General features: G+C 42.5%; 1 protein-coding gene across 2 annotated transcripts; it reads left to right on the top strand.

Annotated features, from left to right (window-relative positions):
* Positions 1-116: 116 nt before the first annotated feature.
* LOC135542230 (TAR DNA-binding protein 43-like) lies at positions 117-7,249 on the top strand. 2 transcript variants are annotated; one of them, XR_010456035.1, is made up of 6 exons: positions 117-915; positions 1,120-1,283; positions 4,013-4,153; positions 4,729-4,899; positions 4,994-6,041; positions 6,704-7,249. XR_010456035.1 is itself a non-coding variant. In XM_064969040.1 (5 exons), exons 1-5 carry the CDS (start codon positions 675-677, stop codon positions 5,492-5,494), a joined length of 1,218 nt encoding a protein of 405 aa, XP_064825112.1. In that variant the 5' UTR covers positions 117-674; the 3' UTR covers positions 5,495-7,249. The 2 variants fall into 2 exon arrangements, 1 of the variants encoding a protein (XP_064825112.1); XM_064969040.1 differs by having other exon boundaries at positions 4,994-7,249.
* Positions 7,250-18,202: the final 10,953 nt, after the last annotated feature.

Here is an 18,202-nt window from a genome sequence, read left to right on the forward strand (position 1 = left end):
CATAGTGAAAAATGTGTAACATTTGCCTGGAAATAATTATTTATCCGTTTCTGTTATTTCCTAGCTGCACAACACCTCACCCCCCTCCTTTTTACCATGATATGGTCCGAGATGATGACGCACTTCCTCCATGATGATGCCATTTTGATCGGAAAGAATAGCGTGTTTATTTTCGTCGCAGGTGTGTTTGAGGTTGAATATTTGCTCTAAACGCGCAGTATTACGTGTATGCTACTTTAGAAAATCTTAGTTAAGACTTAACGTTAATTATACGATTGCTCGATTTCAAATTACTTGGACGAAATTTCTACTTTTAGGAACAACACGGCACGAAACGCCGTTAGCTCACTAAAAGCTCCACTGCTAAAGCTAGGTCGTCCGGTGTAGATGACAGAGCAAGCGAACAAAGGAACACGGAGTGGGACCGAGGCAGGTTCGTTTGCTTGAATATCTCACGAGATCTAATTAGTCGTTTAAATACAATTTCATTTAAGCAACATCCAACATCTAAACTGATTTTTATTTTTTATAAACCGCGGTGTATTTTCGGAACTATTTTTTATTTTTTTTGTATTAATCAACTAGTCGTCGGGCATATCGAAGTGGTTAGAGAGCTAATTTTACATAGCCAGTGCAGTATTTTTGACTGAGAAAAGGCGTAATTGTAAGTACAAATGGCAGAGTTGTACATTCGTGTGGCCGAAGAAGAGAATGAGGAGCCCATGGAGATCCCTTCTGAGGACGATGGCTCTGTGTTGCTTTCTACCGTGGCAGCTCAGTTTCCTGGGGCTTGCGGCCTACGATTCAGGAGTCCTGTTTCACAGTGTATGAGAGGGGTCCGTTTGGTGGAAGGGATTCTTCATGCGCCTGAGAACGGCTGGGGCAATCTGGTCTATGTCGTCAATTATCCCAAAGGTATGTTGACTAAACTATGACATGTTTATTTTAATTAGCCACCAACTAGTGGACGTATGTAATATTTACATACTCAATTAATTATGAAAGATTGAAAGGTTCCCTAGCTATACTCATTCCACATGATGCATATCTAACTAGGCAAATGTCAGTCTCAAGTGCTACATCAAGGGATGAATGACGATCCCTACCACACTATTTCAGACAATAAAAGGAAAATGGACGAGATCGATGCCGCCTCTGCTGTGAAGATGAAGAGAGGTGACATGAAGACATCTGATCTGATTGTACTGGGGTTGCCATGGAAGACAACTGAACAGGACCTGAAAGATTACTTCAGCACCTTTGGGGAAGTCATCATGGTGCAGGTACAGTTGCAAATTTGAGACGTTGTTCTTTGCAGATGTTTATTTTAGGTGCCTTCACTATTTTTGTTCTCCCAGCTGTAAATTAGAACTGACACTGTTTTAACCATTTTGTAAAAATAAAACAAATGCATAATCATATCGGTCTAAAATTTCAAATTCTGTTTAAGCTTCAAACCCAACTTTTTAAGAGGTTTTGAAAAAAGAAAAAGGTTTTCACTATATTTAATGGAATGTTGAGTAAGGTTTTGTTGGCAGAATTAACTTCTCGATGCAGCCATCCCGATAGCGGGATCATTTGTCAACATCCGCTGAATTGCAGAGCGCCAAATTAAATTACTAAAAATATTTAATTGTCATGAAATCACAAGTGCAATATAGCAAAACACAGCGTAGCTTGTTGTTGTCAACTGGCGTGTCAGATTTCAAAAACTTTTCGGCGAAAGCAAGCCAAGCGTTTATGTAAGGACATCTTTCTCAGTAGACAAAACATTAAGCAGCTAGCAGCCAAGTAGATTTGTCACGAAAGTCAGAAAAGCAATAAAATTAATCGCTTACCTTTGATCTTCGGATGTTTGCACTCACGAGACTCCCAGTTACACAAATGTTCATTTTGTTCCATAAAGATTATTTTTATATCCAAAATACCTCCATATGGTTGGCACGTTATGTTCAGAAATCAACAGGCTCGAGCGGTCATGACCAGGCAGCCGGAAATTCCAAATGGTATCCGTAAAGTTTGTAGAAACATGTCAAACTTTTTTTATAATCAATCCTCGGGTTGTTTTTACAATATATAAGAGATAATATTTCAACCGGGACTGTAGCTTCTTCAATAGGAGAGAGAGAAAATGTCTGCTCCAAGCTGTTGCGCATGCAAAATGCTGCTGCCACCCAGCCATACAATGACGCGATGTGATCTTTCTCGCTCATTTTTCAAAATAAAAGCCTGAAACTGTCTAAAGACTGTTCACACCATGGGGAAGCCATAGGTAAAGGAATCTGGTTGATATCCCTTTTCCATGGAAAAAAATTGCATTGTTTAGGAGTGCAAGGGCGAATTGAGTTATTGCACATGCGCACTTCACAGAGAAGGTTCTCGCTAACAGAAATATGCAGACATGCTAGAACCCGCCATGAGGATCTTGCTAGCTCATGCTTGGCTCTGCCTCCCTCCTGGCTTGTTCTGCCCACTGACACATTTGTTTCAATTGGAAATGATAGACTGTGGGCTCTGGGGTTAGTTATAAAAAATCTTTGCTTGTACTGTTACCTAGATAGCTGCTGGAGGTTATTGCCTGGAAGTGTCAGCTTTGGTGGCTACAGAGATTGGGATTGAAGTGTCACTTGGTTGGCTAAGAAATGTGACTCACTCATTAGTTTAAGATGGCTACTCATTTACTCAAACTTGAACAACTGTTAGCATATCTCCTAGTTGTCAATCAAAATGTATTTGACGTGGATTAAATTACCACTAAGCAGACAGGCAAGCTGTTAATCCATCCACCTGTTAAAATATGGGTTATTATGGGACTGGGGGGGGCTGGCTGAGCAGGGTAGCCTACTCTTTGTATTCACGATGCAATTTTGACAGAAAACGTTGGGTTTTATCTACCATTCCCTGTGCTAGATTTTGGCTCATCTGGCTCTGGCTAACATCGTTCTGTTGTGCAGCGGCAACTGAGGGAGCGATCATACATGATTTTATTACTATTTTTCACCCCTTTTTTCTCCCAAATTTCATGGTATCCAATTGGTAGTAGTTAGTCTTCTCACATCGCTGCAACTCCTGTACGGACTCGGGAGAGGCGAAGGTCGAGAGCCATGCGTCCTCTGAAACACAACCCAACCAAGCCGCACTGCTTCTTGACACAATGCCCATCCAACGCAGAAGCCAGCCACTCCAATGTGTCGGAGGAAACACCGTACACCTGGTGACAGTGTCAGCGTGCACTGCGCCCGGCCCGCCACAGGAGTTGCTAGTGCGCGATGAGTCAAGGATATCCCTGCCGGCCAAACCCTCCCTAACCCGGACGACACTGGGACAATTGTGAGCTGCCCCATGGGCCTCCCGGTCGCGGCCGGCTGCGACAGCCTGGACTCAAACCCAGAATTTCTAGTGGCACAGCTAGCACTGCGATGCAGTGCCTTAGACCACTGCGCCACTCGGGAGGCCAGCTGTTGGTTTTTTGATTAATGTGAAGTTCTCAGAAGTAAGACTGCCTTGGTATTATATATTTGCAGAAAACCATTCAGGTTTCTTGTGAATTTTGCTACTGCTTTCTAACCAAAGTCAAGTTCTTCTGCTGCATGTAAACACTCCAGTAGTGCAACATCAACATGAATGGCATAGGACTGTTTGGATAGCCTATTTTCATAATAGGCCTACTCTAGCTGTGATTGGTTATGGCGCACTGGTCTGCGTAGAGTGGACCTGGACAACACTGACACATTTTTTAAATTCGCTGCCGTGTCTATTAATTGCCCAAACGCACAGCCGTTTTCCCATTCATTTCACTCTAGAATTTTCACAAATACCTGACTCTGTCATTTCCAAACCAGATATGTGCTCTGCTTGTTGCAAAATGATAAATGTGCCACTCTTTCCGAGGGTGTATGTGATAATAAAAAATAAAAAAAGATTTTGATGGTGCTAAATCTTGTCAGTTCCTTTTTAGTGTGCAATTCCTTGGTATATCTGTGGTGCCTTCACTACATGCTCCTCTTCACAGGTGAAACGAGATGTGAAGACTGGAAACTCAAAGGGGTTTGGCTTTGTGAGGTTTACTGAGTATGAGACTCAAGACAAAGTGATCTCACAACGCCACATGATTGATGGAAGATGGTGTGACTGCAAACTCCCCAACTCCAAGGTAGGCGTTTTTGTTTCTGTATGGTGTGTAACGTGGATTATTAACGGCAAGAGCACTTGTTTCAGATGTGAATTCGGGTGAAAGCTATGATCCCTTTTTGATGTCACTTATTCAATCCACTTCAAATCAGTGTAGTTGAAGGGGAGGAGACAGGTTAAAGAATCATTTTTAAGCCTTGAAACAATTGAGACATGGATTTAGTGTGTGTCATTCAGAGGGTGAATGAGAAAGGCAAAAGATATGTGCCTTTGAACAGGGGTATGATGCCAGGCGTACCGGTTTGTGTCAAGAACTGCAACACCGCTGGGTATTTCTCACTTTCAACACTTTCCCATGTGTGTCAAGAATGGTCCACCACCCAAAGGACATCCAGCCATCTTGACACAACTGTGGGAAGCATTGGAGGCACCATGGGCCAGCATCCCTGTGGAATGCTTTCAACACCTTGGAGATTCCATACCCTGACGAATTGAGGCTGTTTTGGGGGGAGGGGTGCAACTCAATAATAGGAAGGTGTTCCTAATGTTTGCTATATTATTAATGTGTGAACCTTTACATTTTATTTTGTAAAACAGCAAGGTCCAGATGAGCCCATGAGAAGCAGAAAAGTCTTTGTAGGCCGTTGCACTGAAGACTTGTCCGCTGATGAACTGCGACAGTTCTTCATGCAGTATGGTGAGGTCACTGACGTCTTCATCCCCAAGCCCTTCCGTGCCTTTGCCTTTGTCAGCTTTGCCGATGACCAGGTAGGTGCCACCGCAAATTCAAAGACCTTGTTCTATTTGCCTTCTGCTGAATTGCCCCTTTAATGTCAGACTGACCCGTATGTCTTCTCTCCAGGTTGCCAGTTCCCTATGTGGAGAGGACCTGATTATTAAGGGGGTCAGCGTGCACATCTCAAATGCTGAGCCAAAACACGGCAGTAGGCAGATGACGGAGCGAGCAGGGCGGTTTGGGAACGGGTTTGGGGCTCAGGGCTTTGGTAGTAACCGCACAGGGTTAGGGACCAGCGCCAGTAGTAATATGGCTAATTTTGGCAACTTTAGTCTGAACCCTGCCATGATGGCTGCTGCTCAGGCTGCCCTACAGAGCAGTTGGGGAATGATGGGTATGTTGGCTAGTCAGCAAGGGCAAACTGCCACCTCAGGCACCACCTCCACTGGGCAGACTAACCCCACCAGGGATCAGAGCCAGGCCTACAGCACAGGCAACAGTAACTACGGCACCAACTCAGCCAGTCTAGGTTGGGGTACCGGTTCTAACGCAACAGCCAGTGGTAGTGGGTTTAGCTCAGGATTTGGCTCCAGTATGGAGTCCAAGTCTTCCGGGTGGGGTATGTGAAATGGTTTGATGGTAAGTATTGTGAGGTCTTTTTCCTAATTTATTTCTGGTGTTGTGTATCTGATACTTAAACGCTTTTGTGAAGGCTGTTTTGTACATTTGGAGATCAAGATTTTAATTTAGAAAGTGTTTGAAATGAATTATTGTTTACCAGAGTCGTGCTACTTTTGAAGTCAAATTTATTTGTTCTTAAGTTTGTTATATCCTGACTTATTTTCAACTGGATTCTTTGATGCATGTATTGTGAGTTGTGATGTTTCTGAAAGCATGAGAAATCACTGGTTCACTATCCATCTGTATATTTGACAACAATCTTGCATTGGAAAGAATCTGGTTGAAACTTAAATGTTTTAAGTGCAACTTTATTTTCAGTCTAGTTAAATGGAAAAGCCTTCACTACAATCTCTTCTGCAGTTCACCTCTTCCATTTTCCCGGGAAGAAGCTCCTCTTTGGCAGCATTCTTTGGGTGATGTCAATATCACTCTCTTCCATCTATAAATGCTTTGCCATCAAAGAACGGCTTCACTCCGCATGTTCTAAGAGACGGTGGGTGTTTAATTTTTATCCACTTTTTAATGGAAAGAACTGCGCAACTGACATTAAGAACTCGTGAGTGCGATTGAGGATGGCTTGTGGCGAAGAGTGAATCGATGAGTGAGCGAACAGAGAGAGAAAAAGAAAGCGTGAAACGGACTGGTTGTGCGATGAAAGAGCCCAATTTGACTGCTGTTGTGAGTGTGAATGGACTCTGCAGATGCTACAAGGCCCCCCCCCCCCCCCAAATGGACTTTCATTTACTAGTACTTCAAGATCTCTCTTTGCAATTTGTCACACCCTCCTGTAGTATATTGATCAAGTGCAGAAGTGGTACCCAAATGTAGTGTGGAATGTTGTGCTGAATATTTGTCTTGTATTATATAACCTACATGACCTGAGTGGTGTGTGTGTGGTTTCTTTCCTTGTTATTGATGCTCTCTATGTGTGAACTTTGATGTGGATGACACCTGCTGAGGACACTGGGGACGTGAGTGATGGTGTGAGAACGTGGTGTGGTTGTCAAATGTTTCCCAGTGTGTGATTCTCCGGTGTGTTTTAGATATGTCAAATGGAGGTCTCTAATAAAATGTTTGAATAGTTATATTTATTTGAATACTAGTTACTTTTGTGTCATTTGAATTGTCAAATCTAACTTAAATTCACATATCTAGGGACCTTGGACACTGCTGACCGAGGTTTGCATCTGAACCCAGACCGGAGTCAGTGTCCTGAAGGATGAAGACAGAAGTCCTCACAGGCTTGAAATGGGGCCTCTTAAATTTATGCCAACTTAAAAGGAGTCAGAATTGGGTAGTAAGTTTGGATACATTTATGATCTATTGTCAGACATAACCAAGGTTATTTTTTTAAATGGGCTTCATTTTAAATTAACGTGAATGCATTATTTGGGCAGAGGAGTAATTTATGTCTAATGTATTCTTTGGGACATAAGACAAATAATGAACAGGTTATGTTATTTCAGATTTGCACACTGGGAAATAGTGTCCTGTCCATAAAGGATGTTATGGCATGTGTTGAAATGAAGCTAAATGGAAACACCAGTTGTCCTTTTAATAATCATTTTTATTGAACAGATTTTTTTAGTATAACCTGTTGGGGAGATGAAGTTGGAACCGTGCTCTAACATTTCAGCCAATGAATATATTCTCACTGTACCACTTGTTGGATGATAATTAATAAATATTTTCTACAAGTTGGTTGAGCCAGTTGATGCCCTTTAATGTGCAATATTAGTACAAGAACAGCTGTTACCTAGTGTCTGCATAATTGAACCTATTCACTTAGTACTAGGGTAGCCTCTTAGCTCTAGCATGTTGTTCCTTCCTACGCAATAGCCTTGTTCTTCCCTGCACTCTTCGTATTCGTCTGCTCCTGGTTCGTGTTGACAAACTCTTCCCTCTTCCTTTTGTGTGAAGTTACAAGAAAGGGGAATACGTTGTCAGACGACGACAGTATCGTTGCACTCATCTGATTTATGAAACCTTGTGGTATTGCGTTCGGTTTGCTTCTAGATGTGTAATGCTGTTGAATGAACTGCTTATTCTGTTTACAACTGACCCTGCAGAGCAGTTGATGCCAAATAGTTTCCTACTTACTGAACAGCCAGAATATAACTACACTGGCATAAACGAGAGCCTGGAAATCAAGTCCTTCATCTGTAGCTGGAGGATTGTCCGTCTGAATAAGCACCAGATTTTAAAACATTACTGCAAACTGTATGAAGACCTTGCAAAGGCCTTTGCAAAAATATCTTAAAAGATAGAGAATACTGTCAATCATCCTGAAACATACAAGCAGACTTTGTGTGTGCGTGTCTCCGTGTATAGTGGATTCCTCTCCCTGTCGCTCTCTCATCTGCATTGCTCTGAAAACGCGGGGCGGGGGAAAGCCATGATGACCTCTAGGACCGAAAGTTATCCTCGCCTGACAAGTTTTTTCCCCCCGCAGTACAGTCGAAGGGAAGGAAACGAGGGGAAGAACATACTTTTGACCATTGAGCTGCACCAAAATAGGTGTAAAACTAATTATACAAATGCCTCTTTTTTTTTTGGAGACCATTTAACCACTTTACCAAAGATCACCTTCTACCTACTAAGTTCTATTGTATCCCAGCGGCGCTTCTCTTCATTTTCTCTACATGTTCCTTCACTTCGTTTTCATTAATGATACTAACTTCTGAGAGGACATGATAGTCGATGTATGTTCATCTGACCATCTGTGTTGGAGTAATGAACTACATGTAATTCAAATAGTAATTACCCTACATTTTGAAGTAGCGTGGCGGTAGTTTAACTAAATTCAAATCTTGGTAGTGTTTCAGTAGTTCTGCCATGTAGGGGTGTAGCTAACTACTGGAACTACACACTACTTTTTTGAGAAATAAAATATGGGCGAACTAGGCAAGAATTTACTTTCAGATCTGCCTAATTCTCACTTAAAACATTTTTTTGTGTGTTTTATAGACTCAATTCCACAGTCAACATTGACTCTAGAGTTCTGTTCTTTGTAGTAGACCTATGACATTTCAGATTTAGATATGATACATTTTCACAAAGTTCTTTTGTGACCGGTGACACTTTGATTCTTGAAAGTCCAATATCTTGACAATTTGACTGCTGACATGCAAACCATGTTGGGTCTGTTTTAACAGTGGACTGATGGAAAAATATAGTTTTTGAGTGGATGTTCCCTTTAAGGGTAGTTTTAGTGTGACGTAAATGAAGTGGCTTGGTAAACTTTATTTTCCGAGTAGCTTCCCCAACGCTGCTGACTTCATCTGTGGTCATTCAGGAAAATACATTAAGAAAGGGAGCCATTGAAGCCAGTGACTGTTTGAATTCTTTTCACGTTGTGAAAGAAATCCTTTCATACAACAGAATAGTAGGCTGATACACAGCCAATGCAGTAGATGGCGGCATGCACCTATAACATTTGTTTGTGGAACGCCATCATACCAAAGAAGAAGAATATAAGCACTTGTTAGGACAAAGCATTTTGAGTAAGCCTTGCTGACTTGTGCCTATGCTTGTTTGACGTCATTTTTCCCACACCTGAGTGTTCATCTGTAATAGACGGTTCTGATTAGGTCACTGTTTGCGTCACAGAGCCCAATAAATACACAAATCCAGTTGTTAGATGCTACCCCCCAACCCCCTCCAAATCAAAACCAAACATGCATTCCAAGTTGTGTTCTTACTTTGCGCACACAACACACCTGTCTGTGTTAACACCTGTTTTTCTGAGCTGATCAGCCTTGCAGAAGCCAAAGAACAAGTAGAATGGCGCATGTGTGCGCAGACAGTGACATCCATGTTTGGCTTTCATTTGGGGGGGTAGTATCTAATAACTGGATTTCATTATTTACTGGGCACTGCTCAGCGACGCAAACAAAGACCTAATCAGAACCGTTAACCGATTACGGATAACTTCCAATGTGGGAGACATGCTGCTTAAACTGGGACAGTCATTTGCCAAGTACTTAGCTCGAAAGCATTAATGTTATGCTCTAAGACAATGTTACTGTTAATAACTGTACTTACTGTTATTAACTGTATACAGTACCCCTAGACCCAATACAATTCACGTACCGTCCCAGCAGATCCACGGACAACGCAATTGCCACTGCACTGCACACTGCCCTATCCCACCTGGAGAAGATAAATACTGTACCTATGTAAGAATGCTGTTCATCAACTACAGCTCAGCCTTCAACACCATAGTGCCCCCCAAGCACATCACAATGCTCAGGGCCCTGGGTCTGGAACCCTTCCCTGTGTAACTGGGTCCTGGTTTTCCTGACTGGCCTACCCTAAGTGGTGAAGGTAGGCAACAACACCTTTGCCATGCTGATCCTCAACACGGGAGCTCCACGTGGGTATGTGCTCACCCCCCTCCTGTACTCCCTGTTCACCTATGATTGCATGGCCATGTACGTCTCCAACTCAATCATCTATTTTTCTGATGACACAACAGTGGTAAGTCTGATTACCAACAATGTCAAGGCAGCCGACAGCGAGGAGGTTAGAGCCCTGGTTGAGGTGTGCCAGGAAAATAACTGCAGAGAGGGCATGCCACTGTCCATATCGACAGGCTGCAGGGGAGTGTCAAAAGCTTCAGGTTTCTCGGCGTGCACATCACTGATATCAGAGACAGTGTGGTGAAGAAGGCGCAACACCGCCTGGTACGGAAATTGCACCGTTCACAACCGCAGTGCTCTCCAGAGGTGGTGCGGTCAGCCCAACAGTCATAGGGGCCACACTGCCTGCCCTCCAGGACATCTACAGTGCCCAGTGTCACAGGAAGGTCAAGAAGATCATCAAGGACCTCAGCCACCAGAGCCACAGCCTGGTCACCCCACTAGCATGTAGAAGATAGTACAGGTGCGTCAAAGCTGGGACAGAGAAACTGACAAACAGCTTCTATCTCCAGGTCATCAGACTGTTAAATAGTCACCAGAAGCCGGCCTCCGCCCAGTACCCTGCCCTAAACCTTAGTCACTGTTACTAGCCCGCTACCACCCGGTACTCTACCCTGCACCTTAGAGACTGCTTTGCCCTATGTACATAGTCATTGAACACTGGTCACTTTAATGTTTGCATATTCTTTTAACCACTTTATATGAGCAGTGCCTTCAGAAAGTATTCACACCCTTTGACTTTTTCCACATTTTATTGTGTTGCAGCCTGCATGCAGAATGGATTCAATTTAAATTGTTTGTCACACAATACCACATAAGTCAAAGTGGAAATAGGTTTTTCTACATTTTTACAAATTAATTCAATTTTTTTTAAATGAAGTAAGGTCCCTCAGTCGAGCAGTGAATTTCAAACACAGATTCAACCACAAAGACCAGGGAGGTTGTCCAATGCCATGCAAAGAAGGGCACCTAGTGGTAGATGGGTAAAAAAAAGAAGAAGCAGAATATCCCTTTGAGCATGATAAAGTTATTAATTACACTTTGGATGGGGTATCAATATACCCAGTAACTACAAATATACAGGCATCCTTCCTAACTCAGTTGCCGGAGAGGAAGGAAACCGCTCAGGAATTTCACCATGAGGCCAATGGTGACTTTAAAACAGTTACAGTGTTTAATGGCTGTGATGGGAGAAAACTGAGGATGGATCAACAACGTTATAGTTACGCCACAATACTATCCTAAATCACAGAGTGACAAGACTGTACAGAATATAAATATTCCAAAACAACCATCCTTTTTGCAATAGGGCACTAAAGAAAAACTGCACAAAATGTGGCAAAGAAATGAACTTTTAAGTCCTGAATACAAAGCGTTACGTTTGGGGCAAATACAACACATCACTGAGTACCACTCTTCATATTTTCAAGCATGGTAGTGGCCGCATCATATATGTTATGGGTATGCTTGTCATCGGCAAGGACTAGGGATTTTTTTTAGAATTAAAAATAAATGGAATAGAGCTAAGCACAGGCAAAATCCTAGAGGAAAACCTGGTTCAGTCTGCTTTCAAACAGACACTGGGAGACAGGTTCATGTTTCAGCAGGACAATAACCTAAAATACAAGGCCAAATATACACTGGAGTTGCTTACCAATATGACATTGAATGTTCCTGAGTTACAGTTACAGCCTAGTTACATTTCTGACTTAAGTTGGCTTGAAGATCTATGGCAAGACTTGATAATGTCTGTCTAGCAATGATCAACAACCAACTTGACAGACCTTGAAGAATTACAAAATAACAATGTGTAAATGTTGTACAATCCAGGTGTGCAAAGTTCTTAGAGACCTACCCAGAAAGACTCATAGCTGTAATCGCTGCCAAAGGCGATTCCGACATTTATTGACTCAGGGGGTTGAATATTTATGTAATCAAGGTATATTAGTGTTTTATTTAACATTTTCAAGAAATGATTAAATTGTTTTGACAACACTATTTGTAAATGATATAGTTGATATTTTCCAGTGATCAAGACATGGGTGGATGTCTCATGGTAGGGTGGGGTTAGCCCTTGATCATGACTTTCAGTTCCAATACATTACACAAAACTGTTAATACACACCTTTTTAGGGTTAGGGGGTCCCACACTGACATATTTCCATGTTACAGCGCGTGTTTAGGGAAAACAGAAGGAAGACAGAGTGGACTACCTGTGCTAAATTGCTATCTGCATCTCTGAACACCGGAGACAGACACAAACGTGTTGTCACTGATAAATACTATCGGCTGCAAATGTGTTACACAGGATGCTTGTTTTGGAATATTTGTATTCTGTACAGGCTTCCTTCATTTCACTCTGTCATTTGGGGTTAGTATTGTGGAGTAAATACAGTGTTGATCTGTCCTCAGTTTTCTCCTATCACAGCTATTAAACTCTGTAACGGTTTTAAAGTCACCATTTGCATCATGGTGAACTCCCTGAGCGGTTTCCTTCCTCTCCAGCAACTAAGTTAGGAAGGACGCCTGTATCTTTGTAGTATTGATACATCATCCAAAGTGTAATTAATAACTTCACCATGTTCAAAGGGATATTCAATGTCTGCTTTGTTTATTTTTACCCATCTACCAATAGGTGCCCTTCTTTGCAAGGCATTGGAAAATGTCCCTGGTCTTTGTGGTTGAACCTGTGTTTGAAATTCACTGCTTGACCGAGGGACCTTAAAAATAATTGTATGTGTGGGGCACAGAGATGAGGTAGTCATTCAAAAATCACGTTAAACACAATTGTTGCACACAGTGTGAGTCCATGCAACTTATTATGTGACTTGTTTGGCAAATGTTTACCCATGAACTTTATTTGCCATAATAAAGGGTTTGAATATTTATTGACTCCAGACATTTCATTTTTTCATGTCTAAAAACATAATTCCACTTTGACATTATGGGGTATTGTGTGTAGGCCAGTGACACAAAGTCTCAATTTAATCCATTTTAAATTCAGGCTGATATGTGTATATATATTATATATATATATATATATATATATATATTACCGTTCAAAAGTTTGGGGTCACATAGAAATGTCCTTGTTTATGAAAGCATTTTTTGTCCATTAAAAAACATTAAATTGATCAGAAATACAAAACACAAGTCTCTACGTCAACAGTGAAGAGGTCAACAGTGAAGAGGTGACTCCGGGATGCTGGCCTTCTAGGCAGAGTTGCAAAGAAAAAGCCATATCTCAGACTGGCCAATAAAAATAAAAGATTAAGATGGGCAAAAGAACACAGACACTGGACAGAGGAACTCTGCCTAGAAGACCAGCATCCCGGAGTCGCCTCTTCACTGTTGACGTTGAGACTGGTGTTTTGCGGGTACTATTTAGTGTAGCTGCCAGTTGAGGACTTGTGAGGCATCTGTTTCTCAAACTAGACACTCTAATGTATTTGTCCTCTTGCTCAGTTGTGCACCGGGGCCTCCCACTCCTCTTTCTATTCTGGTTAGAGCCAGTTTGAGTTGTTCTATGAAGGTTGTACACAGCGTTGTACAAGATCTTCAGTTTCTTGGCAATTTCTCACATGGAATAGCCTTAATTTCTCAGAACAAAAATAGACTGATGGGTTTCAGAAGAAAGTTATTTGTTTCTGACCATTTTGAGCCTGCAATCGAACCCACAAATGCTGATGCTCCAGATACTTAACTAGTCTAAGAAGGCCAGTTGTATTGCTTCTTTAAGCAGCACAACAGTTTCCAGCTGTGCTAACATAATTGCAAAACGGTTTTCAAATGATCAATTAGCCTTTTAAAATGATAATCTTGGATTCGTTAACAAAACCTTCCATTGGAACACAGGAGTGATGGTTGCTCATAATGGGCCTCTGTACCCCTATGGAGATATTACATTAAAAATCTGCCGTTTCCATTTACAATAGTCATTTACAACATTAACAATGTCCTCACTGTATTTTTGATCAATTTGATGTTACTTTAATGGACAAAAAATGAGCTTTTCTTTCTAAAACAAGGACATTTCTAAGTGACCCCAAACTTTTGAACGGTAGTGTACATACAGTGCTTTGCGAAAGTATTCGGCCCCCTTGAACTTTGCGACCTTTTGCCACATTTCAGGCTTCAAACATAAAGATATAAAACTGTATTTTTTTGTGAAGAATCAACAACAAGTGGGAAAAAAATAATGAAGTGGAACGACATTTATTGGATATTTCAAACTTTTTTAACAAATCAAAAACGGAAAAATTGGGCGTGCAAAATTATTCAGCCCCCTTAAGTTAATACTTTGTAGCGCCACCTTTTGCTGCGATTACAGCTGTAAGTCGCTTGGGGTATGTCTCTATCAGTTCTGCACATCGAGATACTGAAATTATTTACCATTCCTCCTTGCAAAACAGCTCGAGCTCAGTAAGTTTGGATGGAGAGCATTTGTGAACAGCAGTTTTCAGTTCTTTCCACAGATTCTCGATTGGATTCAGGTCTGGACTTTGACTTGGCCATTCTAACACCTGGATATGTTTATTTTCGAACCATTCCATTGTAGATTTTGCTTTATGTTTTGGATCATTGTCTTGTTGGAAGACAAATCTCCGTCACAGTCTCAGGTCTTTTGCAGACTCCATCAGGTTTTCTTCCAGAATGGTCCTGTATTTGGCTCCATCCATCTTCCCATCGATTTTAACCATATTCCCTGTCCCTGCTGAAGAAAAGCAGGCCCAAACCATGATGCTGCCACCACCATGTTTGACAGTGGGTATGGTGTGTTCAGGGTGATGAGCTGTGTTGCTTTTACACCAAACATAACGTTTGCATTGTTGCCAAAAAGTTCAATTTTGGTTTCATCTGACCAGAGCACCTTCTTCCACATGTTTGGTGTGTCTCCCAGGTAGCTTGTGGCAAACTTTAAACAACACTTTTTATGGATATCTTTAAGAAATGGCTTTCTTCTTGCCACTCTTCCATAAAGGCCAGATTTGTGCAATATACGACTGATTGTTGTCCTATGGACAGAGTCTCCCACCTCAGCTGTAGATCTCTGCAGTTCATCCAGAGTGATCATGGGCCTCTTGGCTGCATCTCTGATCAGTCTTCTCATTGTATGAGCTGAAAGTTTAGAGGGACGGCCAGGTCTTGGTAGATTTGCAGTGGTCTGATACTCCTTCCATTTCAATATTATCGCTTGCACAGTGCTCCTTGGGATGTTTAAAGCTTGGGAAATATTTTTGTATTCAAATCCGGCTTTAAACTTCTTCACAACAGTATCTCGGGCCTGCCTGGTGTGTTCCTTGTTCTTCATGATGCTCTCTGCGCTTTTAACGGACCTCTGAGACTATCACAGTGCAGGTGCATTTATACGGAGACTTGATTACACACAGGTGGATTGTATTTATCATCATTAGTCATTTAGGTCAACATTGGATCATTCAGAGATCCTCACTGAACTTCTGGAGAGAGTTTGCTGCACTGAAAGTAAAGGGGCTGAATAATTTTGCACGCCCAATTTTTCAGTTTTTGATTTGTTAAAAAAGTTTGAAATATTCAATAAATGTCGTTCCACTTCATAATTGTGTCCCACTTGTTGATTCTTCACAAAAAAATACAGTTTTATATCTTTATGTTTGAAGCCTGAAATGTGGCAAAAGGTCGCAAAGTTCAAGGGGGCCGAATACTTTCGCAAGGCACTGTATATATATCAGTGTTTATCAATGCAAGTAGCTAATGACAAATGTTGCGCCAGGAGTTATTCTTCTTCTTCCTCTTCTTTGGGATTGGTTTGGTGGATCGCATCCAACTTTTAAGGTGCATACACAGTCAAGGCATACCTACATTAAATTGTCTTCATTAGTCCTGTTCCTCTAAGAAAGTGAAATAAAGCCCTAGACACCACTTCCCTCCCCTTTCCTCCCCCCACTACACCACCCCAACCCCAACCCCGTCCAGCCTCTAACCCTTCCACACAATCACTCCCTATCCACGTCATACAGTTCACAAAATATCAACACATGCTCCACCGTTTCCTCCACTAAACACTCATCACACAGACCTGTTTCATGCCTCCCTATAATCCACAACATGGCATTCAAACCTGTGAACCCAAACTGTAGTCTACTCCACACAACTTCCTCACCCCTACATCCCATACTCCCCACCTCTTCCTTTACTGTGCATGTGATTAAAATTGCCTCCCCTTACTACTAGCATCCTACTTTCCTTGCCAAAGATCGAGCCCTTTTGCCCGGATCAAGGACTTGACTTCCCTGCGGCTCAGCGGGACCTGAATATCTACCCCCTCTCTCCTCACAGCACTGTTAGCCACCACATCTGCCTTCTCATTACCCTCCACACCCACATGGGAGGGAAGCTTACCACCACTCCCATCAACTCCACAAACATGTCTCCCCTATCCGACCTGCCCGTCTTCACACTTCTCAACACTGCAGCCCAATCAGTGTCCTGTGTGGCTCAGTCGGTAGAGCATGGCGCTTGCAACGCCAAGCGTCGTGGGTTCGATTCCCGGTAGGGCCACCCATATGTAAAAGTAGTGGCCCCAGCCGACTTGTAAGTCGCTTTGGACAAAAGCGTCTGCTAAAATGGGATATATTAACAGATCAACACTCAGTGGTTTAACCTCCTCCTCCCATCTTCAACCTAAAATAATGGCCCTAAACATGATCAGTTAACTGTTTACATACTCTAACATTGAAATCTGGGATATATACCCCTGCTCCCACTCATCCACTGACTGGATGCTTTGAGCCATCTGTATATATCCTTAAAAAACGGCTTGGGGGGGACGATTACCTATATATCTATATATCTCTCCACACAGTCTCGATTACCTATATATCTATATATCTCTCCACATAGTCTCACGTCCTCACCCCATTCTCTCTTGCCCTCAATCATGTCCACATCTACACTTGGTTTTGGAAACAGCCATGGAGGAACATTCTCCAAAGCAATTGCCTGCCCTGTTTCTCTCTCACCCAGTCCATATTCTACCACCTTCTGTCCAATTGTACACCCATACGCCCTCTGCTTACCAACTCCTCACTCCCAGCATTCCCCAGTTGCCATGACTGCAGGGTGTCCTTTTGAACTCCCTTTTAACCTCGCCCAGTACGCTAATGCAAGTTTGTCCTGCCTTATCCTCAGTGGCAGTTCCCCACTGAGTTCCCCATCCACCTGCAATGCCACAACAGGTGTCGTCCTGAATGCACCCACACACAATCTCAGGGCCCTTGACTGTATCCCATCCAGGCGCTGGAGTACAGTTCTGGATGCCGATCCATATACAAAGCTCCCATAATCCAAAGATGACCTGATCAATGCCTGGTACATATACAAGAGTGTTTTTCTATCCACCCCCAATCATATCCTACCACTGCCCTCATGAGGTTCAGCAACTTTCGACCCTTCATTTCAATATGCTTAACACGCCTCTTACACTTAAGTCTCTCATCAAACCACATACCTAATTACTTAAACTCAGACACACTACCTATATCCTGACCGTATATATACACTGCTCAAAAAAATAAAGGGAACACTTAAACAACGCAATGTAACTCCAAGTCACACTTCTGTGAAATCAAACTGTCCACTTAGGAAGCAACACTGATTGACAATAAATTTCACATGCTGTTGTGCAAATGGAATAGACAACAGGTGGAAATTTTAGGCAATTAGCAAGAAACCCCCAATAAAGGAGTGGTTCTGCAGTTTGTGACCACAGACCACTTCTCAGTTCCTATGCTTCCTGGCTGATGTTTTGGTCACTTTTGAATGCTGGCGGTGCTTTCACCCTAGTGGTAGCATGAGACGGAGTCTACAACCCACACAAGTGGCTCAGGTAGTGCAGCTCATCCAGGATGGCACATCAATGCTAGCTGTGGCAAGAAGGTTTGCTGTGTCTGTCAGTGTAGTGTCCAGAGCATGGAGGCGCTACCAGGAGACAGGCCAGTACATCAGGAGACGTGGAGGAGGCCGTAGGAGGGCAACAACCCAGCAGCAGGACCACTACCTCCATCTTTGTGCAAGGAGGAGCACTGCCAGAGCCCTGCAAAATGACCTCCAGCAGGCCACAAATGTACATATGTCTGCTCAAACGGTCAGAAACAGACTCCATGAGGGTGGTATGAGGGCCCGACGTCCACAGGTGGGGGTTGTGCTTACAGCCCAACACCATGCAGGACGTTTGGCATTTGCCAGAGAACAC

The sequence above is a fragment of the Oncorhynchus masou genome, chromosome 6 (genome assembly GCF_036934945.1).
Source record: "Oncorhynchus masou masou isolate Uvic2021 chromosome 6, UVic_Omas_1.1, whole genome shotgun sequence".
NCBI lineage: Eukaryota > Metazoa > Chordata > Actinopteri > Salmoniformes > Salmonidae > Oncorhynchus > Oncorhynchus masou.

What these genes read in the sequence shown, in the direction of transcription:
- LOC135542230 (XM_064969040.1), top strand. Translation starts at nt 675, where the DNA reads ATGGCAGAGTTGTACATTCGTGTGGCCGAAGAAGAGAATGAGGAGCCC. An exon ending in GCAAACTCCCCAACTCCAAG is followed by an intron (nt 4,154 to 4,728) that starts GTAGGCGTTTTT and finishes TTTGTAAAACAG; the next exon opens with CAAGGTCCAGATGAGCCCAT. An exon ending in TCAGCTTTGCCGATGACCAG is followed by an intron (nt 4,900 to 4,993) that starts GTAGGTGCCACC and finishes TCTTCTCTCCAG; the next exon opens with GTTGCCAGTTCCCTATGTGG.